Here is a 24562-nt window from a genome sequence, read left to right on the forward strand (position 1 = left end):
ATACCTTGAGCGATACTTTGACCACTGTTTGGGGGTCTATAAACTACTCCCACTATAGTTTTCTGCCCCTTGAAGTTACGTATCTCTACCCATACTGACTCTACATCTTGCTTTTCAGATTTAAAATCTTTCCTCTCTACTGTTTTTATCCCATCCTTTATTAGCAGGGCCACTCCCCCTCCTCGTTTACCACATCGCCTATTTTTCCTATATACCACGTAGCCGGGAATATTCAGTTCCCATCCCTGATCACCCTGTAACCATGTCTCGGTGATGGCTACGAGATCATACCGGTTTGTCTCTATTTGTGCAACTAATTCATCTATCTTGTTACAAATGCTTCGTGCATTCAGATATACTGTCAAAACACCTCAACTTTGTACATCCTGTATCAGGTATCCTCTTCAACCTTCTCTGCTCCAATGAAACTAGGTTTGAATTTTTTTTTAAAAAAACACACTTACAGGAACTGCAGTTGTAAGGGGTCAGTTGCACAGACATTAAAGTCTCGGTGGCTAAGTTCTTCTGCAAACTAAGTTTCTTACCTATTCCTGGAGCCATCCCTGCTCAGATCGGGTTGGATCTTCCCAAATCCTGGCTGGTAAACGTCCCCTCCCGGCATGTGCAAGTCTTGTGCATAAGGGAAGCCTTCCAAGCTGCCCCGCTGCATATCCAGTTGGGATTGATTAATAACCTAGGAAAAACAATTAGCAATAATTTGGTCACTCAATCCACGACTGGTTGCGGGGACGCTGCTGTGCAATTGGCTGTCGCGTTTCTCCCATAAAACATAGTCAATTTACTTTACAGTATATCCTGTGAAGCACTTTGAGATGTCTAGAAGATGTGCTAAGGCGCTATATCAAATGCAAAGATTATTAATTTAAGTATCTTCCATTTTCTCTTCTGGCTGTTTTGATGAAAGCCTGGCAAAGGAGGCAAAAGCAAACAGTTAAACAATAAAAAAAAGTTGATTTGGGCAGTTCAGATATTCAGTGTCCTTTAGAAAGTGACTGGTATATCCAGTGAAATATCTGCTGGAACACAAATCGGAAGTCTAAAATGTTACTCAGGTTGCATCTGATAAATGACTTCAGTCGTAGCTCAAGACATTTCTTTTCAAATGCGATGGTCGACATTCCAATTTAACTTTCTTAGCAAAATCATTTTCTAAGCAGTTTAAAACGGTTTCCATCTCCTACCTGTGGGTGTGGAATAGGCGAATGACCTTTGGACAGTGCTAATCCTGAAAATTGATCTCTAAGATGCGGAGCACTTTGAGGATAACCTGGAAAGAAATGCAGATGTAAGTGACTCCAGCCAGCAGTTGGTCTAGTTTTATCTCAGTCTTAATGGTAATAGGAAATTAGGGGCATAAACCCATCATCCAGACTTCAAGATGACGGGTTTACCAGTTAAACTTCTAGCACTGTTAGAATAGTCAGAAACCAACTCAACTATGAATTAAATTAACAAGTGAAATTTCTCCACAGCCCACGTTAGAGCTTCCATGAACTGTGGCACAATATAAATTTAGATACAGTTTTCTATACCAACCACATCAATGATACAGCAACTAAAGAACCAAAGAACAGGGAGAAAGATCAGATCTGCTTGTCCAATTCCTAACAACATGCACACGACATGCATAATCCAGCTGTCGTGAAGTCAAATAAATACCAATAAAATGGTTTGTCTTCTTCCATACTAAATGGCTTTTTTTATAAAAAAATCAAATCTATGTTTTGAAGCATTTCTTGATAGATTGTTGTAAATCTATGGGATGCTCTGCTCCAGAAAGCTGGAGAGACTGAATCAATAGGGATGTTTAAATGAAAGTTAGATCCTTGGGTACTAGAGCTATGAAAGGGCAGACATTGGGATTAAAAACAATCTTGTGAGATAAAACTGACAGAACAGACTTAAAGGGATGGACACCTTTCTCCTGTTCTCCTAAACAGGAAAGAACTCAGTAAATACTATTGAACTTTTGCCACCTCAAATACAGTGGATAAATATAGCTAGTTTGGAGATCAACTTGGTAAAGAATTTGCTGCTATTTTAAACTTACCAATCGGTGACTTCACTCTGAAGAACTCGGAGGGAGATGGTTGACGGAAAGTTGATAGCGGGGAAGACCTTCCTCGCTGATTCAGTAAAGTAGGTGCTTGATTCTGGCAGCCAAGTAGATCACCGAGAATATCTGGTGATGGAGGACCTATCACACGATGTGGTGCAATCTCCTGAACAAAAACACAAAGCTTAATCCAAGCAGATATATGGAATTCAATGGAATCTTTAAGATCTTGTGAGGACACAGAATAGGCTTTAAGAACCGAAAACCAGAGAAATGGAAAGGTAGTGGCAGATAGCGTTAGATGGAAGGAGAGCTGACCAGAGCAAAGCCTGGAACGTTACATGCAACTGGAAGGATAATGTGAACACAAAGTCAAACGAGTTATCAAAGGAGGCGTCTTAAACGTATCCTATCCAGCACGAAGGATTTTGCAGGAATGTTATCATGAGCTAATTCTATATTAAACTGGTAAAATAGATTCCAAAATTTAAAATCCAAGACAAAAAAAACATCACGGGTCACTTTATATGAGGTGCAAACAGTGGCATAAGGAACAGTAAATAACATCATGGTTATATTAGGTTGAGAAACTAGTTCAACTTCAGATTACTGCTGTGAAAGCACCCCCTCATTTTTTAAATTTAACATGATTTTCATTTATTTAGGGTCAACGCTCAAAATGTACAATGGGATTTTGGCCCAGCAATGGGGGAAGGGAGAGAAAGATATGGGAGTTAAGCTTCTAGGATGTTATGTAACAGAGTGCTAAGCACACAGTCCTTCACATTTAATCTGAGCAAAGTCAGAATACAAATCCTCTGCAAGCTGGAACATCACCTCATAACCAACCACAACCAACAGAGAAAGCTGATGAAGGACAGCACACTCCAGGTATAGTAATGGAGACTCCTTGTGACCTTCAGGTTAATTTGAATCTGGGAACTAAAAGATTGGAAGCCACGCACTCTGCCCTCAATCAGCACAGATACACGTTCCCAAAATACACATCTTGCAAAACACGTCAGCAAAGCTTATTTTGCAAAAAAGTGAAAAGATTATGCAAATACACAAGACCAATATTGGTTAAATGGCTGATTAATAAAATAAAGCAGTCTGCATCACCCTACGTTCGGAGGAGGAACAGTGTAAAATTAAATAGTGCCCGTTACATGGGATAGAACCCTTGGAATATATTAATTTGTGCTGTTTGTATTAGAATAGGAATTTGAATGAAAAGTTTCAGATGAAGGTCCTTAATCGCCTTCCACAGTAAGTGGAACCAAACCCATCGTCTTCCACTACAGCAGCAAAGACCTTAAGTATGTATTGTCCTAAATTGCACTTGAACCATAATTTTTTTATATATTCAAAAACTGTGGATTTTCCCATCCCATTTAGCAGCTGTCATTCATCTATTTACTTTCTCCCCTCAGAGACAACATATGACAAAGGCCTTTCAGAATTCTAGACAATTTCTACACAAAGTCATGACTTTCCACTGGCAATTTCAGATGCAATGTCAGAGTAAAGTTGATCAGGCAATATCTACCGTGCCAAAGAACATTAGCTGGAATAGGTTATTTTCATACTTCATGAAGGAAGTTAGATAAGACAATCTTCTTTTCATCCTTTTTAAAAAAAACAAATATTCCACCTTGATGCACAAGTTAATTTTCATGTTTGTAATCTGGTTTAATGATCTTTGCTGGGTCTGAATACATTGCCTGCACTGCCCACAATTTGACATTTCTTAATCTGGTGTTGCTTTGATTAAGAGTGAATAAACCTTCATTTGATGGTTATTTTCCAACCCAATAATTTTCCCTTTTACTTGAAATTAGTTTCAAGCTATTAAAATCTATATTCCAGTATATAGTCAAGAGGTCATGCTCCTTGAATATGGGAACATTGAACTGCATAGCTTAGTGGGTATCTGTTGCTTAGAATACAACTGATACAATGTTCTTACAAAGCTAATAGAATTTCAGTCATCGTAATTATACATCTTTAGTCTTAGATTCTAAGAATTAGACAAGTTGTGGAGAGATGACCTCGCTAAATCATGTACAAGTATCTTACCTTATTGGTGAGAATACATCTTCCCAACAGTTACCAAATATACAGGGTGGCCAAAATGTTGTGATAATACCCTATTATCTAAAAAAAATCATAATTTCTTTAAGACACCATTGTAATGGTATCACAACTTTCTGGTCGCCCTGTACAAACACACTTTCCATTCTGGATGACCAAATGGCATTTCAACTTCAACCATAAATGCAGTGGCAAGTTTCCTTTCTGACTATAGTACATCACTTCTAAGCAGAACTTATACACATTTCAATAGCCTTAATGGTTTGAATGCATTGTCTGCACTACCCAGTATGACATTGCTAAATCCGGTATTTGCTTTGACAAAGGGAATGAAATTGCACTGGATGACAAACAGCTCAACGATTATCAAAATCCACAAAGCACAAGTCAGTTTCCCACAGAGGAGTCTTTAACAGAAAATTATGCCCATCACTTTCTTATGAACAGCAGTAATAGAAAACAATTAGAATCCCTTTCCAAAACGACTTAACTTTAAGACAAGTTTGAGCTGCTCAGCACAGCCTTTACTTACCGGTTTTTGTTGTGATGGTAGAGTTCCACTTGCCTTCATACAGTTAACTAGTTTATTGAAAGCAGTCATATCGCTGTCCCTTTTCTGCACTGTTAAAGCCTGCTCCAGGTGCTCAACCATGAATGGAGTGGCAAGTTTCCTTTCTGGCTCCACTTTAAGGCCTTTCAGCCCTGCCTCCACCTCTTCTACAGACAAGACCACACCAGTCTGAGCTGCAAACCAAAAAAAATCATGAATTCATGCACACACATCCTGAGTAAAAGCTAGCTGCAGTTTGGTTGCATCAAACAGCCTCAATTTATACACTCATGGGATCACTTTTTTTGAAAGACCAGATGTACACAAAACAGGTTTACTCAAAGTTACTTGTCCACATTATTCAACATTGTACATTGAACATCACTGTTTAATAGTTACATTTAGTTCGAGCGCAAGTAATCAAAAGTAATGAATCATCTCAACATTGAAGCACTGAAAAAGGAAGTTTCAAACTACAGGAGACAAATTAATGCTAAATTGAAGAAAAAACTGATATTTTACTTTACAACAGAGTATTGTAAAGCTATAAACATTGGTTTGCTTTACAGGATCCTGACAAAAACAAATCAGGATTCCAATAAAAGATCAACCATGGATAAAGATTTCCACTTGAAATTGGTGACATTTTTACCTCCACGTTACATGGCACACTTAAAGTTTCACGATTTCTGAACTAGAAGTGAACACAAGCGGTTATAATTAAATCTTCATCGTCACTAATTTGGTTCCCATTGCTGTTTCAACCTGCCTCGGTTTCTCAATGCTTTAATGTTGAGCTGCAGGGAGTGTTACTGATTCATTGGTTTTGAATATCTGCACTTGAGCTGAATGTGGATGTTAAACTGAGAGCCGAGCACTCTCTTCAGATGTAATAAGAGTCACATCAAATAGGCACTTAATGAGTTACAACCATTTGGAATGACCAGTTTAAGGTTATCTCAGAGTACACATGGGGAAGCAGAGCAAAAAAATTGCACGAACCAAGTCGGCAGTTAAATGAAAATAGATGGACCAATCTGTGTAATAATGGAATTAAATGGATAATTTTGGCTGCGAAGACAGGCAGGTGAGTCTTACAAGTTGCTACAACTCTACAACTTATCCATAACATCAAACATACAGAGTCTATTCAGACAAGCTATACCACTTATATGAAAGCATTCCACTCAGAAGGCAAGCTCAGAACTTTCAAACCGCGAGACGTGAAAAGAACCAGACAACCCTCAGATAAACAGAAGGGACAGCAATGTTTACAAAGCATTAAACGTAAATGAATTTTCAATTAAAGTGCAGGTTAAGCACAGAAATAAGACACCTACAACTCTCCTTTAGTTTCTCCTTGTTGGCTGTGAGACTGGAGAGCAGTGGCTTCACATCCACGTTTGCTTTTCGCAGAATCTCTAGAATATCAACCTTTTTATTAGCCTCCTTATTCTCTTCTCTTGACTGAATGGGAGCAAAGTAGTTCCCGAGCTGTGAAACAGGTGTTGGGATCCTCTGCTCCAGACCTATTCAAAGCAAGAAGGATGCTTAGGGTTCTTTCAAAGATACAGCAAAAGGTTTTGAGTCCAATTACATACAAGCTGCAAGCCAGGATGAGAACACGCATTTAAATACTGGAAGTCACACTGAATGGAGGTCATGCACTTGTGTGGTTCAATTAACAGAGCAATCTTTAAGGCAAGAGTGGCAGCCAAAGGCAATTGACCAGAATTTATACAATATCACTTTGGCATTAAATCAACTATGCCAGTAATGGGGAAAGGGTCCAGCTGAAATTACACATGTGAATGCTGCTACCATTAATATGGATGGTGATTAAGCAAGGGTTTTTAAATGTTGATTTGGGGAAACAATTCCTTACATGCCAGGTGTTACAAAATAAGAGCATCCAGGTGGTAAACTCAAATTCCAACAAGTTGTATTCACTATCATATACTGCACATTCCTATATAACTAAACCTAAATCTATTATAGTGCAGGGAAGCTAAAGATTCACATGCCAAGTAATGCAGCAAACCTCTAAGCAGGGTAATTACTTTTAACAGTTATGCCCCTCAAGACACCCTGGGCTGCTCTCCAGCTCACATAAGCTATTTTAATGTTTAGTTTCTAAAAGGTGAATTGCAATTCAGTTCTACAATAACGCTGAGGGATTTTGCTATGGAGTGTTAGATCTGGGTTCCTTCAGCTTCTAGAGTGAAATAAGACAAAGGGGAAGGGAGAATGAAGAGCGGGCAGAGAAAGCAGAGATTTGAAAGAAGGTTGGTTGTATATCCCGATAAAGCCCAGCACAAGTAAATAAAACAGCATCATCTACACATGCTAAAAGTAGTTAGGCTGAAACTTAATAGTAGTTAAGCTCTTGTTTACACAAATTCTTCACCTGCAATTACAAGATTAGTACCAATTATGAAGTTAAATCCTGCACTCAAAAGCAAGAATTACTGCTGCTAATCCAGCAATAATTTTTCCAGTTACATTTTATCCGAGGGAAAAACAACCCTAATTTGACATCAGCCAGCTCAGCATTTTGGAAGAAATGCAAGCAAATGAAAATCCAGTATCGCTTATATGTAAAAATCAGCATTCTTAAGGTCTTTCCAAAGTCTAGCATCTGTGATCTCAACTTGAAATCAGGTGGTGACTACAGTGGAGTTGGGTTGCTGGGATCTAACTCGGCTAATGAGGCCATGATAGCTGGTTTCATTGTTGCGTAAACAGCCGGACACACTCAGTAAATGGAGTCCACAACTCATTCGTGCTGGAAATAGACCGGCGCTCTAAACTAAGCAAGTTATAACAAGGCATTACAATGTAATCAGGATGGAAATAGTCCAGTGGCATATAGTACCCACCTGCCCTTTAAACAAGTTTAAACTAAAGTTTAAACAACTTTATTAACCAATACACTATCTGGGATTAAAAAGCTCAATTTATTTTGTGCAGAATTTATTGATAACACTCTCACCTCACAACCAGAAGGTTGCACGGTCAAATCGCATATCGGGACTTTGAACTAGTCTAGGCTGACACTCCAATGGAGGGCTGGAGGTCGCTGCATTATTGTTTGGAGGTGCGATGTTAAACCAAGTACCAGCTGCCTATTCAAGTGGATATTAAAATTCCCATGGTACTATTTGAAAAGAGACGGGATATCTCCTGGTATCTTGGCCAACAATCCCAAATAAAGTTGATTATTCACTTGTTGACTGTTTATGGAATATTGCTGTGCTCAAATAAGTTGTAACGTTTACCTACAAAACTCTTAATACAATAAATCCTGCAAAGTGCTGAGAGTCATTAGAAACTAGGCTCCACCTCAAAATGTAAGGATTAATAACAGCTGGAACAAGTTACCAGCAAAGGGTAGCACACTGGATTCAGCTGGAAAACTGCTTAATGTTAAGTTGGTGTATGGAAGCATAAGATCTAAACATCAGCCTTCTACAAAGAATGTAGCATCTGAAAAGCTCTTCATGACAACCTTGTGATTTCACAAATTTGGGCAAGATTTGGTCTCTTTAACAATGACCCACCCAGAATCCTCAGTCAAATGGTCCATCCAGAAAGTGAGTTCAGTGCTGTTCAAGTCATATTTATACTGTGCGATTGCCAATTTAGTGTGCAGTAATGTTGGTTCAGAAAAAAACACCTCATGGTAGTGAGAGGAATACGGTCAGCTCGATTCAGGTTGCCAAAAAAAATTCACAATTTGGCGCAAAGACAATTTCAACAGTACAAGTAGAAGGTTCCAGTCTCCTTTTTGCAAGGTCCTGATCAACCAGTGCTATGTTTTGTAGAAAACAATGGGGGAATCTCAGGCAGAAATATGAGCATGTTTGGCATGCTGGAACAAAGATGGAACACATTAAAGTCAGTATTATGGTCTGAGAACAAGAATGTTTGACTAGATGTTTCAACACAGCTCAGTGCAGGAAAATTTTCATTGAAATATTTCTACAATTCACTTTAAAACACGTTTTTAAACAGTTACCATATCAAAGCTGGATAGTTTAGTACTGATCAACCAGCACTATGCTTTTGTTTATTACGACTCAGAAAATCTCAGCCAAACATTGTGGGCTTCTCTATAGGAACAATCAACGTATTCTCAAATCACCCGACCAATTTAATGCTGAGCAAGTTTAAGCAATATACTCAAACGGTACCATAAAAGCAATCCACTTATATCTTAGTGGAATAAAATGTGGTATAGTCAGAGTGAGGACACACACTAAATCCAGGCAACGGACCTGTTAAGCACCACTCCCAGGCCGTCACTCCAAAATTGCTGAGTTGTTAGCCTCCTACAATGCTAACCCTTTTCCACCACACCCAGACATTCATTGATTGTCTAACTCAATTTCCACTCTATCCGGTGCACAGCTCTCGATTTCATTGCACTCAACACCCAATGGCTGCAAATCTGGATCAGGCAAAGTCAGCCAAATTACAATAATAAACCTTGCAATTGATTTAGCGCCTCATGTTTTTGAGATGTCTCAAAGCACAACACAGGATATACTGTAAAGTGTAGTGACTGTATATTGTGGGCAAAACACATGAGCCAATTGCACACAGCAGTGCCTGCCTGACAAGCAGTCGTGAATTGAGTGACCAAATTATTATTTTTTGAATGAATTATTCCCCCCAAAAAGCAATCCCTCAATCAACTAACAAGCGAGTTTCTACTTACTGATGGGTAACAAAGGCATGAGTAAAGAAACTTGCCTAATGGTTTCACCCTGCCCGGGAATCAAACCCGGGCCCTCGCGTTTGTGCAAAGAGCGCTTTAACCACTAAACTACAGGACTCCACATAAGATGGTAAATTATGATTTAAAGAGGTATTTTTGAACTCAGCACTAAGAAAGTCAGGTGTGTGTTAAATGCATCAATTTACAAAATATACAGAAGTGTAGGAGGAAGGGAAGAGCGCTTTCTGCTTGCTCTCGGTCTTCCCCCTCACCCCATGCACCACTTTTACCTGCAAGTCTTTCGAGTTCCTCGTGTGGAGTGGATCGCAAGCTACTTGAGCGACTACCTGGTTTACTTAGATTACTGGAGAACCACTGGCTGAAGCGACTGGATGAGACGGCTCCTTCACCCAGCACCTCCTCGATCATCTGATAGAAAAAAGAAAGAACATCAATACTAGATTTATCCCAAATAAAGTGAAAGTGGCATCTAAATGTTAACTTACTGGGTGCTTTAATTTTGAAAGATGCTTTTGAACTCCATTTCCCAACACAAAGCGATGGGTGGGGTGCTTTCATCGTAGCTCCAGTTCCTAGGTTTACTGTTTAACAGCATTAAAGTAAAACATCACCCCCCTCCCAAAACATACCATTTAAGACTCATTACACATCTATTCATAAGCAGTGATAGGCACAGATACTTCAACCTAAAACAATTTACTTGTTTGGTATAAAAATGAGCATGAATCAAACCCAAAACACCAAGAGAACTATAGCCATTGGAAAGGTAGGAACATCAAACTCTTGAGGCTGGCTTGAGAAATTCAGACCATCAAGTCACAGGCACAATTGGTAGTATAGAACGCTGTCATGTAGATCAGAAAGTAGTACATTTGAATTCCTAGTCTGTGCTGAGCTAACTTAAAGACTAGAATTGGTTTCAGTTCACTAGGCTAGAGAGAAGTGGTGGGGGGATGACAAGAAAGACGTTTCAAATCACTTCATACAAGTGACTGGGAGCCTGAGAGAGAGAAATAATAATAATCCTTGCATTTGACATAGCACCTTATCATGTCTTTGAGACGTCCCAAAGCGCTTCACAGAATATACTGTAAAGTGAATTGACCGTATATTTGTGGGCGAACACGGAAGCCAATTGCGCACAGCAATGTCCCACAAGCAGTCATGGATTGAAAATGACCAATTTATTATTGTTTTGGTTTTTTTGGAAGATTATTAGGCGTGTGGAGTAAGGAAACTTGCCCAAGGTTTCACCCTCTGCCTGGAATTGAACTCAGGTCTCTCGCTTGCAAAGCGAGTGCTCTAACCACTGAGCTACAGGAGGGCGGGGAGGGGGGGGCGGGGAGTAGAGGGGAAAGATGGCTGAAAGCATAACTGGGAGGGGAGGCCTTAAGGTGGGGTCTGAAGAAACACTGAGCAAATGTGATAATATGTCAGGCTACAAAAGACTAAAACAAATGGCAATTTAGAGATTCAAATGATGTACAGAAGATGTACAGATGAGTTTCAATGTGGAGAAATGCGAAGTAATGCATTTTGGTAGAAAGAATGAGGGGCAATATAGGCAGTAATACAATCTTAAGATGCGTAAAAGAACAGAGAGACCTGGGGGGGCAGGTAAATGAATCCTTGAAGGTGACAGGACAGGGAGATCAAGCTGTAAAAAGGGCATATGCGATACTAGGCTTTATAAACAGGGGCATAGAGTACAAGAGTCAGGAGGTGATGATTAACCCATATAAACACTGGTTAGGCCTCAGTTAGAATACTGCGCCCAGTTCTGGGCACCGCACTATAGGAAGGATGTTAAGGCATTGGAAAGGGCGCAGAGGAGATTTATGAGGATGGGACCAGGAATGAGGGACCGTGATGATGAGGAAAGGCGAGAGAGGTTATGATTATTCTCATTGGAGCAGAGAAGGTTACGAGGACCTAATAGCGGTCTTCAAAATCATGAGGGGATTTGACAGGTTAGAAAGGGACAAACTGTTCCCACTGGTGGGAGTGTCTGTGACTTGAGGTCACAGATTCAAAATAGTCTGTAAAAGAAGCCGAGGGGAGAGGCGAGTAGAAATTTTTTCACACAGTGAGTTGTTCGAATCTGGAACACTGCCTGAAAGGGCGGTCGAGGCCAATTCAATAACTACTTTTAAAAACACGGTGGACGAGAATTTGAGGAGGACGGGTTTGCAGGTTATGGGGAAAGGGCTGGGGAGTGGGATTGACATTAATTGCTCTATTCAAAGAGCCGCACAGACTCAATGGGCAGAATGGCCTCTTTTTGTGCTGTACAATTCTATGATTCTAAGTTGGGATGTTACATTTGATTTAGGGCTTAGTAAATACCAAAGATTCACAATAGCATGCCACCGATGTCTCATGCTTGAGAATTAGCTGAACTCATTTTATTTTCCCCAGTTGTCCCTATCTGAATTTCACACACTGCCAAAAGAAGTTACTGCAGCCAGGCAGCTCAGAATCACTTCCAAAATGCACAATCCTGTTAAAGATTTCAAGATGCAAGCTTTCTAAAGAAAATATGTAGAAGTTTAGTGAAATTCACATGGAGGTTTCAGCTGAAGAATATGCAAAGAGCCATTACATCAAGGCATCTGCAGGATGGTGCTCCATTATTTACTTGAAAGCAATTTGAAAATATGTCCAATTTTTAGAACATTTATAACAGAATGGAATCCATTTAAAGCACAGGTTAGAATTCAATTACCTACATCATGCAGCCATCATGTCTCATTTCAGGGAATTATATGTATAAACCAACTGTGGAGCACATTTTCGCAAAATCCAGATCCACGATTGTATGGGGAAGGGAAAGAGAAACACAACCAAAAGATTGGAAACACAATGGAAATGTTATTCTCAACATATTCAAATGGTTCATTGTCACTGTTGGGCTAGAGAAGCTAGATAGATGTAATAAGTAAAAAAGAGAAACAGAAAATTAGGAATTGAATCATAAGCTGCAAGTCAGTGGTATGGCTCTCTCACTTTGATAGATCTGTTAGTATGATAGACAATAGCCATGTAGTCCATGGACCCAGTTATTTCAGCTTTACCGGAGTATCAGGAATACTGCTCAACAACTACACACGCTGCAAGTGAAATGACAGCACTCTAGATTTTATTCAAACTGACAAGTAATGCATTTAGATAATAAAACTCACATTTGAAATAGTGCCTTATCACATCTTCGAGACATCCCAAAGTGCTTTATGGAATATACTGCAAAGTGAATTGACTGTATATTTTATGGGTGGTATCTGTTATGACCAACTTATAAGGACATAACAGATTTCACCCATTAAAGAGATACAAGGAAAGTGAGTCAATGCAAGATTGCTACCTGTAGAAGGTGCCCATTTAAACTGACACTGACAGTGAACTGGACATGAATAGGTAGTGAACTGAACCATTCATTTAACAGCGGAACTTTATTCCATTGGTATAACACCTTTGTACAATCAGACACAGGATACCTGCATGCAACTTCTAACCTCACCCTAACTCAGAAGAGCCAGCCAGAATTGGGTATCTACTAAAATCTAGCTGGGTAATGAAAATAAATGAACTCCATTGAACGATGAATCAAGGATCCAGATGTTCACTGCATCAGTTACAAACATTGCTATGAAATACGAATGTCTCTTCAACTACAACCCAATTCTTTTCTGTAGAACTTCCAAATTGAAACCAATCTTTCAGGGTTGAAGTAAGATATTTTGAGGCAAGTCCTACCAATATTAAAAAACTATTGTAAATTCAATTACCACTATCATATAGATCAGAAAGGAGCAAGTTTGAATTACTAGTCTGTGCTGAGCTAAGTTGGACATTAGAATTGGTTTTAGCTCAGTAGGCTGCACAGAAGGGGGGGAGGGGAAGGAAAATAGATGTCACAGTTCCTGGTCCATATTGCTTTCAAGCCACTTTTGCTTTTAAAGTTGCACATATGGACAAAGCGCTGTGGTCTCTGCTCTTTACTCTTCACAAATTGAAAGTCTGCTTACACCTGTCCATTCAGGCAAAGTACCCAAGGCACATGTGAAAGCAGATAACCTCTGTTGAAGGTGGTGGAGGGGGGCGAGAAGAGAGAGGAGAAAGGTTAGCACAAAAAAAAATACTCCAAGGCAGTCACCAATTAGTGTGCAGATTAAATACATTCCCAATTCCAACCCAAACGTCAATAACCAAACGCTGTTGCAGTAATAAATGAAGCCAACAATAAGGATTATATGTAATGTTCACACCTGGGGCTGAGCAGTACCCAAATGAATGATTAGATTACTTTCAGAAATCAGTTGTAATTCCCAGTATAATAATTGTATGAGGATTATCTGGAAGTTGAAATTAACAACATGCTAATGTTTTTCATATGCCTATAGACAAGATTTTAGACTTGGACATTCATGGATTTCATAATAATCCTTGCATTTGATATAGGGCCTTATCTCATCTTCGAGACATCTGAAAGCACTTCACAGGATATACTGTAAAGTGCAGCGACTATTTTGTGGGCGAAACCAAAAATTGGCATCAGATAAACTCAAGATGAAATATTCACAAACAGCCAATAAGCAATATTTTGGGGATTAATTGCTGAATTGAAATATCATTGCAATTTACTCCCCCCACCCCCAGAGGTTCTGAAATGCTGTACACTGTCCAGAGCCTTGGGAAGTCCTCCCGATGTGAAAGGCGTTATACAAGTGTAATTTTGTTGTTGTTCTCTTACCGATGCCAGACCAGGTACACTCTTCTCCATATTAAAGAATTCATTAAAGTCAAAATCTCCCGGTGTGGGCTCAGGCAGGACTGCTTCCTGGGGCACCTCTTGATCAGCTTCTGTTCGAGCAGCTATAGATACACGAGTCTCAACTCCACCGTTACATTCTACTTCTGGGAGTGGGGGAGGGAAAAGGATGAAGGAAATGATTCACATCAGTACAAGGTTTTTTTTAATCCAAAGCCTGGTTTATTTTGTTCTGTTGAGCTTAACTCATGTCTGATGATTAGACTAGCAGTTATCCCAACGCACACTCTAGGGTGCCCAAGACTTGGCTCTTGACAACCTGTGCCTAATACTTTCCCCGAGTTAGGATGCAGGATGCATCCCTCCAGGGAGACAGTGCGCATTCCATTCCAATAATCTATCGCTGAGATTTCCAGAGAAGCCATTTATGATATTTTAGGTCTATTGTGATGGTGCATTTGCCAACATGGACTTAATGGCAGGTAAGAGCACATAAGTTTGATGGTGTACGTAAAAACATATCTAAGTACTTATTGGAAGTATAGACTGATCTCTCACTCATTAGGAATATTGCATAGTGATGCTGTAGCCTTCTGGATAGGTTCAAACAATTGTAAACCCTTTTCATTTTACATTATTGCAGATAAAAATGTTCTGAAACACCTCAACATCATTTCTAAAAGCAAGTCAGCTCTTGCAATTATATGAAGCATGCAGCACATAAAAAGTGGTTTGTGTAAAATAGTGCACAAATAGAGCTGAATCAGGGTAATTATAAAGAATGATTTATCACTTGTTAATTCAATAATATCTGGCTGACTAACGATAATATAGCCGCCCACCCCAATGCTATTAGCACAATTTTGACTGCCCTGAGAAAGGGGGATCTGAACCCAATGAGAAGCAACATTTACAGAATCTAGGGCTAACACTTCAATCCAGCTCCTAAAACTGGTTCACTGGAGGAATTAATAGTACTCCCAGAGTTATAATATAATAATTCTTGCAATAACGCCTTATCAAGTCTTCTGGACGTCTCAAAGTGCTTCAAAGAACATACTGTAAAGTGAATTGACTGTACATTTTGTGAGTGAAACGCGGCAGCCAATTGCGCACAGCAACTAACCACTCTAACCACTGGAGCTACAGGACTCCAGGATAAATGAAAGATTAAAATCATAGAATCTTACAGCACAGAAAGAGGCCATTCAGCCCATCATACTTGTGCTGGCTCTTTGAAAGAGCTCTCAAATTAGTCCTACTCCACTGCTCTTTCCCATAGCTTTGCAAATGTTTTCTTTTAAAGTTTATGTGCAATTGCCTTTTGGAAGTTATTTTTGAATTTCCTTTCATCACGCAGTCAGGTAGTGCATTCCAGATCATAACAACTGGCTGCATTAAAAAAAATTCTCCTCATTTCACCTCTTTTTTTGTCAATTATTGCTAATGTATTCCTACAGGTGCATGTAGCAATGCACGTACATATGAAGTTTTAAGGTATTTTCTCACAGGCATCAAGTATGGAAAGGCTCATTGCCATATAAACCAGAAGATTGCAAATTCACACATAGGTGCAAGCGATATACTGGAATTATACCTCAGTGAGAAAATAACATGTCTTCAGAACACAAGAGGGGAACATAGGAACAGGAGAAGGCCATTCAGTCCCTCAAACCCATTGGCCATTCTTTAAGATCATAGCTGATCTGTATCCCAACTCCAATTACCTGCCTTTGCCCTGTATCCCTCGATACCCTGATCTAACAAGTAGATATCCACCTCAGTCTTGAAAATCTGAATGGATCCACAGCTTTTTAGGGGAAGAGAGTTCCAGATTTCCACTGCCCTTTGGGTGAAAACTACTTCCTGATTTCACTCCCAAATGGCCTAGCTCTAATTTTAAGATTATGCCCCCCTAGTTCTGGACCACCCCCACACCAGAGGAAATGTATGCTCAATATAGAGAAATGCTCAATATATTCAAAACAAGCAGGACTATTTGAAAACTGTTAAACATACATTCAACTTGTGAAACCTCCCTTTTTTTGTTGAAGTGAACTTACCTTCTTTGAGGGACTCTGATCTCTTCCTCCACCTCTTTGGTCGCCTTGGATCATCCAATAGCACTTTATCATCAAAACCAGTTAGTTCAATTGTTTCAGACTGACTAGTGGGTCCAGCAGAGAACCACTCTGGCTCCTCTTCAGTATAGGAATCACATCGCCTCCTGTCGCCAAATATCCTCTTACCATCACCATGCTCCCTCTGCAAATAATAACATTTGGTTTAACACCTTGCACATCAGTAGGATGTCCCAAAGCACTTCACAGGATAAAGTGTAGGGACTTTTGTGGGTGAGGGCAGCAGCCAATTTGCACACAGCAATTTCTCATTATTTGTGGATTTTCAGCCAGGACGTTGGGAGAAACTCCCTTCTTGAATAGGACAATGGGATCTTAATCGTCTACATAAACAGGCAGAATTGGTTAAATTTATCATCCAAAGAACAGTACCAACATTGCAGCAAACCCCCAGCACTGCACTGGAATGTCAGATTAGACCTGACAAAATTACAAAATCTTATTCTCCACCCTGTAAGAATTTTTAAAAAAATAGAAAATGTTGGAAATTCACAGTAGGAAATCCAACATTTGAAGACACTTCGGTCAACACCACAATCTGGAGCCGGGGTTATGTTGAACTAAAACAAGGCCTGGTCACAAATCTATGTGACCATAACAACTAACCAGATGTTTTGTGAGGGGGAGAATGAGAAGAAAATTCAAAAACAAAGTCCAAGAACAACAACAAATTACATTTACATGTCACCTTTCACGTCTGGAGGACGTCCCAAGGTGCTGGACAGTCAGGGATTTGGGCCCGAGCAGGGGGTTGGGATCAGGAGGGGTGGACGGCAGGGAGGACAGGAGGGTGGCCGAAGATAGTTGTAGAGGAGGGTCTTCAGACAGCAAGGGAGGGAGCAAGACGAAGGGACAGTGGGATGGAGTTCCAAAGGGTGGGGCAGAGAGGCTGAAGATCCAAACATCGATGGATAAAAATCTAAATATCGAAACAAGTTTACCCTAAAACGTTTCTCTTTATAGTCTCGATCTCTTCCCTCCCTCAAGTCACGCAAGTCCTTGTCTCGCCCGTCTCGGTCAAATGCCCGTGATGCAATGATCCGTCCGCTTCCAATTCTTCTTTGGCCTCCCAATCCACGGATATTTTCATTCTCTTTATTGTCCAAGGGGTTTCCAGTACTCCGTGAGCTGGAGATATTGCTCACATGGCAACCTCCGCCAAAACTGCGGCGCTGTGGACTCAGAACCACGTCTAGATCTTCTTCCTTTATTCTTTCCCGTGGATCTAAAGATAACGGTTAAAACAAGGACAAAGTTCTTTGCCAATTCAATAAATTACAGAAAGAATGTTTAAATGCTGTGAATGAAAGCTCCAGTCACTAATTAAACTATAAGAGGCAGTACCAGTGGTTTAACTCTGCCACTCTGTCTGTCCAGCGCCTTGGGACGTCCTCCCAACATGAAAGGCACTATACAAATGTAATTTTGTTGTTGTAAATGGATTTACATTAATAATCTTTGCCTTTGATATGACGTCTTCTAGACATCTCAAAGCACTTCACAGAATATAACGTAAAATGAATTGATTGCATGTTGTGGACGAAAAGCAGCAGCCAATTGCACACAGTAGTATCACAGAAATGGATTAAACGACCAAATTATTATTCTTCATCATAAATTCACTTGAATTTCACCAGCTAAAAAACTGTAACCCCACAAAACATTAGCGGAAGTTGCAACAAAACAGGAGAAAGATCAGGCCTGTGCCTAAATAGACAGTAATCAAGACAGTAGACAGTATTGCAGTCAATACAGTCGAGATTCCCAAACCAAATATTAAGTTTTAGCTTCTTATTGAACAGAATGAATGAAGTGGATTTATACCCACCTGCAATCCGGCGTTTTAAAATTGTTCGATCTAGATCTGAAGCATAATCTTTCTTTGTTCCCTCTGATGGAGAACTCCTGCCTGAAGTGGGATACAAGGATGCATGCCATTTTTCAGGATCCCAGATCCCTTCACTACAGAAAGACAAACATTGAGATAAAACACAAGAAAATACCGTTACTTTTCACATTTGTGAAGTCACATACCCAAAGAATGACAACAGCAAGCTTATTAACCGTCCTTCATCAGACAAAAGAAAATCTGTATTGGGGAAGTGCAGGCAACATAGAGGATGTGCAATCATACAGATACCAGCTGAGTAGCCATGAAGATCATAATGGAAATTTCACTCAGGTACATTTTATAATTCAATTTCATTACAGAGAACAGGACGACAAACAGTAGAGTAAAAATAAGTTACCATGTCAGCTTACACTGGTTGAACAATGCTGACATGACTGGGAAAATCTCTTTTAGTGTCTGCTCAATCACAAGATTCTGCCATTAAGTTAAAATGTTTGAATTCTATAAGCTTTTGGATACTCAGGAACACCAAGGCATTTGGTCTTAGTAATTGGGTGATCAGTGCCACTACCTGTGACTATCAGACTAACATATTTTAGATGAGATTAATCTTAAAAAAACTTGTCAGTTAAACAATGATGCATATCTGCTGCTGTTACCTGGAATCAGCACCACATTCACCACATGAAGTTACTATTGTGCCTTTGAAGGGTTAATCCAGTGAAGGTTTACCTGTCATATTTTTCTGAGAGGCATGCTGGTCTCTTCTTGGCATAAGGATATTCTTTAATTTCTAGTAGTTTTTCCTGTAAAGTGAAAATGTTTAATAATACTTGCATTCGATGTACAGCACCTGTAAGTCAAAACATCTCAAAAAGCTTCATCGATAATTGGTATTGAGTAAAGGGACTATTTCTAGGCAATCAATTTGCACATTTGTCCTGGTTGGCAGGTATCTGCCACACGCAGAAATCCATCACCGTGCTTAAAGGTATCCAAAGCAAACTGAGTTCCGTGCTCCCACCTACACATGGAAATTCCCGCATATGCAATAGCAATGCTCACTCTTCCTATTCTGTTGGAAGACACCATTCCAGGTTCATGTTAACGGCATTAAAAAGCTAACTAAAAGCCAGTAGGAAATATTTATAAATCCTTCATTTGATTATAGCATCTTATATCACTGAGACATCTCAAAGAGCTTCACGAGATTTAAATATGTCACACAACTGCAGTTTTCTAGTTTAACAATAGTTGAGCTGTGCTTTACTAAGTTAAGCATCTTGTACAGCTTACAATATTCACTGAAATATCATTAATTTACACTGCTTTCTGTAGTGGTATCCTTTCCTCAGAAAAAGCACTAATAAAGCAGCATTCATGTGCATGCTGGCTTGTAGGACTTTAGAAAAATATAATAGTACCAAGCACATTAAATACTTGCTTCCAAGTTGAACATCCCATTTCTGTTCTGCTGTCATTAAAGGTAAACTTAGTTTTATTCTACTCTACTGGTGGCCGAATATTTTCATTCTCAGAGAATAGCACAAACTAATTCAACCTGTAGCAATAGAAAAGGTTTTTATACAGCATCACTGCTCATCAGATGCCTAACATTATTGTGTAATATTGATTGGTTATCACATCTGGTTGGATAGTTTAAAGACCCCACAGTACAGTGATTTGAGAAATTCACTACAGTAAACCTCACACAAGTCGTATCAACAACAACATGCATTTATATAGCGCCCTTCACACAGGGTGGCGTCCCAGAATGCTCATTAGTTGGGATCATACATTTAATATAATTTGCGAGTTTGACATAACTCACAGCATATATGATATAAGTAAACTTATGCACAAATTGGATTTTTATAAGACTTACACATAAATACAGTACACAAGTACTGAACTGGCTGGTGACATAAAATCAGGGTTTTTTTTCTTTACCATGTTTAACCCATGTATATTAAAGCTATGGTGGCCTACTGCACAGCAGTATACCTCATGTGCAGAAAACATGTACTGTACAATGAATGGCACATCCAACCAGGTTTCAAAATAGAGCTGTTGTAATAGAATATAAACTCTTACATAGTAAGAGTCTCCCTCCTTATGCTTTCTCAATCACTCTCCCCACGCCCTTCACATTTCTCTCTTTCCCAACCCCTCGCCCTCAGTTTCTCTGTCCTCTCCCCACTCTGTTTCTCTCTCCCTCTCAATTCCCCCCCCCCCTCCAGCAGATGTACAACTTACAACAGGCAGACTTATGTGAATTTTGCTGTATATAAATGTAAGTTGTTATAGTAGCAAGCATGGACCTCAGATTTGTAGAATCAGAAATGTCAGCAAAGAGCACAATACGAACTTCACTGAAGCCATCCAATCCAATTACATTGTTCATTTCACACTTTCGTTTAGAAAAGGAAATTGCAATTTACATCTGTAAAGAACAGAAACAGGCCCTTTGGTCCAACAATGGCTTTATTCCACATTTTTTTCTATATACATGAACTCCATTTTCCAGCTCCTCGCCACAAATTTCCCTCAATTTTGTTTTTAAATTGCTGAGGTGCTTGTCCAGTTCTCTTCTCAATGATTCTATTGATCGAGCCTCACTAGCCACTTATGGGAATCAATTCCACACCCAAAAAAACTCCATTGAGAATTTTACCTATCATTCTTGAAAAGTCTGCATCTGCCACTTGTCCCACCATTAGTTTATCAAAGCATTCTCAAGTCTTAGACAATTCTTAATTATCCAATCCACAGTTTAGCGTCATCAGCAAATTGGAACAGAACTCCTTTTGTAATCCAAGCTTTTGATGTCTCAGTACCCTCACCACGAGAATCATAGAATTATACAGCCCAGAGGGAGGTCATTTGGCCCATCATGTCTGTGCCGGCTCTTTGAAAAGAGTTTCCAATTCAACCCCACTGCCCCGCTCTCTCCCCATAGCCCTGCAAACTTGTCCTCCCCAAATAATTATCTACTTCGCTCTTAAAAGCTGTTATCAAATCGGCTTCCACCAGCTTTTCAGGCAAACCCTCTAGTTTGGGAGTTTTACCTGGAGTTAACTAAAACACTAGTTTATGTCCCCCCCAATCTGAAAAATACACAACTGCATTGATTTCTTCAGCCATCCTTCAAACTACTCTGCATTAATACCATGATAAGTTTTGATATTAATTTGCTTATGTGGCATCAAAAGCCTTTTGTGCATATGAGCTCCAAGATTCCATGAGCACATATCCACATCGTCCCTAATTTACAGTTAGTAATAACTCCAAAAATTCTATTAGATCAAGCAAACAATCTATCCTCCATCAATGTGTACTGACTGTCTCTATCAACTTGCTCTTCAATTAATCTTCCCGCCTCTTAAAATCTTTATCCTATCAGAGTCAGACCACATAGACTTGTGGTTACCAGATCTATCTCATGCCCCTTTTCTGAACAATGACAACATTTGCCATATCAATCCAGTCTTAGCAACGGGTTCACTTGCAATGCCAGCTTTCTGTCTTTAGCTTTTTTTAATCTTTATCTTACAGCTGTTCCTTCACATCGATCTCTACTTCTCCCAGCAGCCCCTCATCTCCCTCAACTATAATCAGACGCAAAGAACTTTTAGCACAAATGTCATTTCATTACTCTGGACAAATTTCCCTTCAGATAGCCCTGACTGCACTCATTCTTTGAATCTATATATAAAAAACCTTTACTTGCCCTCTACCCTTATTCAGCACTCATCTTTTTGCTGGACTTCCTGTACCTGAACCAATTTTCCTCTCCAGGTTGTGTCTCGTAAGTACCTACCATTGTTCAAATAATGGGCCTATAGTCTGATTGGTGGTGGGATTTATAAAAATTAATTCTCATTGATCTGCAGTTCCAGGTTTGGACCAAACACAATTTGTTAATGTCAGTCACTCAACTCATACTTGAATCTCCCTCCCATTGCTGGTCTTAAGTTGAGGTGGTGGAGGGGGAAGGGTTCCCACTCCTGATCACCATTCAGGAAGCCCTGTTGGACATGCACATCTTAGAGATCAGGTGACAAATAAATTTGGCTCAGCTGCAAACCATCTGCAGTCAATTTGTCTGCCATCACCACCAAGTCTCACATAAATAACAGCTACTTGAGGAAAGCACCAGCAGCACCAAAAAAAAAATCACAAGAACAGTTTAGATGCCTTTTGGTTTATCTGATCTAAGCCTTCCAGAATGCCCACCCTATTCTCGTCGCATCACAGAATCAAACTTTTTTTTAAATATTAAAAAGTAGCCCGCTGGCCCAAGGCACCTTCTCTGGCAACCTGTTCTATCGTTATTTATGGAAACATGTCCAATTGAGGGAAAAAAAGTATGGAAAAATACTTTTTTTTAAAAAAACACCTATGAGTGGCAGGAACAAGCACGTTTTGTATCAGATGCCACAAAGTTATTGGTCCCACATAACGAGACAGATCGACTGGACAAGCAGTTCAGGGGCCTTATAATTTATTGAAACCAATGTACAGCTTGCAGTACTTCTGGTATCGATTCAATAATTGCCCCCACACCCCCCAATCCTTAGTTTCACAGAAACCCTAACCCTGACTTCCCCCCCGCCACATAAATAAAAAGGATCAACACATTGCACATTTCTCATTAAACATTCGGAAAGTTAAATATTCATGTTAATGTAGCTACTGCGTTATCCTCAAATAAGCTTTCGACTTACCTTTGAATACCTGTACGGCCCTTTCATACCCTGTTGCTTTAGAGAGTCAGTTAATGGCACTCCATTTTCTCTTTCTTTCACCAATTCTTTCTTATCCATGGCTGCCGTGAGCCAGGGTCAAGAACACAAGCCTTTTAAAGACAGAAAGCAACATTGAGTCATTCAGATTAGGAATCACGTTATTCACTCCAAGACAGGCAAACTTTACCCACAGCAGTACATTTAATTTATTATTGCACACACAAGGATGGGGGGGGGGGGGCTTAAAAATCAGATCCAAATAGATTCTCCCAAAACATCACCAAACAGGTACTCTGCAGAGCTCCAGTGTGGTAGAACAACCAACATTCTCCAAAATGTATAACACACCAAGAGAATGGGGTTGGCTTGTGAGCCATTTTAAACCAGGAAATGCTACACATTCAACTCACAATTTCAGAACCTCTTCCTCTGGCTGAATGAATGGAGCCCTAAACTTAGGCCTCAGCGATTACTGCAAACAATCCCCAGACACCATAAAGCTCTAATATTATTATTATTATATACCCCCCTCCCCCCAAGGCAGATAGCTCGACTTAAATGAAAGCAAGTGAAGCCACCTCCCCAGGAGCCTCTCCCCCCCCCCCCCAGCTACTGTCTCAGGCCATCAATCAATTCATTATACAATCAGGGATTTTTTTTAAAAAAAGACCCTGTGATGACTGACACCGGATGAAGTGAAGACTAAACGGGAAAAAGCTGGACCAGAAAGGCCAATTATACTGAACAAATTCGGCAGATATATACACATATCTATAATAATAAAGCAGCTGTGATCCTACAGACAGGCAGACGCACAGACAGGGGCGGGCACGCGCACACACACACACAATATATACACACACACAAACAATATATATATATATACACACATACACACAAACATATATATACACACACACATACACACAATATATATATACACATACACACAAACATATATACACATACACACAAACATATATACACACACACACAAACATATATACACACACACACAAACATATATACACACACACACAAACATATATACACACACACACAAACATATATACACACACACACAAACATATATACACACACACACAAACATATATACACACACACACAAACATATATACACACACACACAAACATATATACACACACACACAAACATATATACACACACACACAAACATATATACACACACACACAAACATATATACACACACACACTCAAACATATATACACACACACACAAACATATATACACACACACACAAACATATATACACACACACACAAACATATATACACACACACACAAACATATATACACACACACACAAACATATATACACACACACTCAAACATATATACACACACACACAAACATATATACACACACACACACAAACATATATACACACACACACACAAACATATATACACACACACACAGACATACCTGAACCAGGGTAGAAACAGTGCACAAATCTCGCTATTTTCCCCCCCAAATAAAAAAAGTATTTCTTTCCCAGAAAGTGTTTGAAACCAAACTGTAAGATGGAACTGCAGAGACCAGGCC

General features: G+C 39.6%; 1 protein-coding gene across 4 annotated transcripts in view; it reads right to left on the bottom strand.

The window, feature by feature from the left end:
- eif4enif1 (eukaryotic translation initiation factor 4E nuclear import factor 1) overlaps positions 1-24562 on the bottom strand; it is a 33662-nt gene extending 9100 nt beyond the window's left edge. For 2 of the 4 annotated variants that reach the window (XM_042337428.1, XM_042337427.1), the window contains exons 1-13: positions 24443-24562; positions 22951-23081; positions 18956-19029; positions 18200-18333; positions 17313-17596; positions 16294-16495; positions 14213-14376; positions 9732-9870; positions 6062-6250; positions 4704-4915; positions 2072-2243; positions 1203-1288; positions 546-694 (exon numbers count right to left, since the gene is read on the bottom strand). In XM_042337428.1, coding sequence (XP_042193362.1) covers positions 546-694; positions 1203-1288; positions 2072-2243; positions 4704-4915; positions 6062-6250; positions 9732-9870; positions 14213-14376; positions 16294-16495; positions 17313-17596; positions 18200-18333; positions 18956-19029; positions 22951-23049 — 1904 coding nt within the window. In that variant the 5' untranslated portion in view covers positions 23050-23081; positions 24443-24562. The remainder of the gene's footprint in view (positions 1-545; positions 695-1202; positions 1289-2071; positions 2244-4703; positions 4916-6061; positions 6251-9731; positions 9871-14212; positions 14377-16293; positions 16496-17312; positions 17597-18199; positions 18334-18955; positions 19030-22950; positions 23082-24442) is intronic. The other 2 variants (XM_042337429.1, XM_042337430.1) reach the window with 2 other exon arrangements.

This window comes from Callorhinchus milii, unplaced genomic scaffold (genome assembly GCF_018977255.1).
Source record: "Callorhinchus milii isolate IMCB2004 unplaced genomic scaffold, IMCB_Cmil_1.0 Scaffold8, whole genome shotgun sequence".
NCBI classification, from domain to species: Eukaryota; Metazoa; Chordata; class Chondrichthyes; order Chimaeriformes; family Callorhinchidae; genus Callorhinchus; species Callorhinchus milii.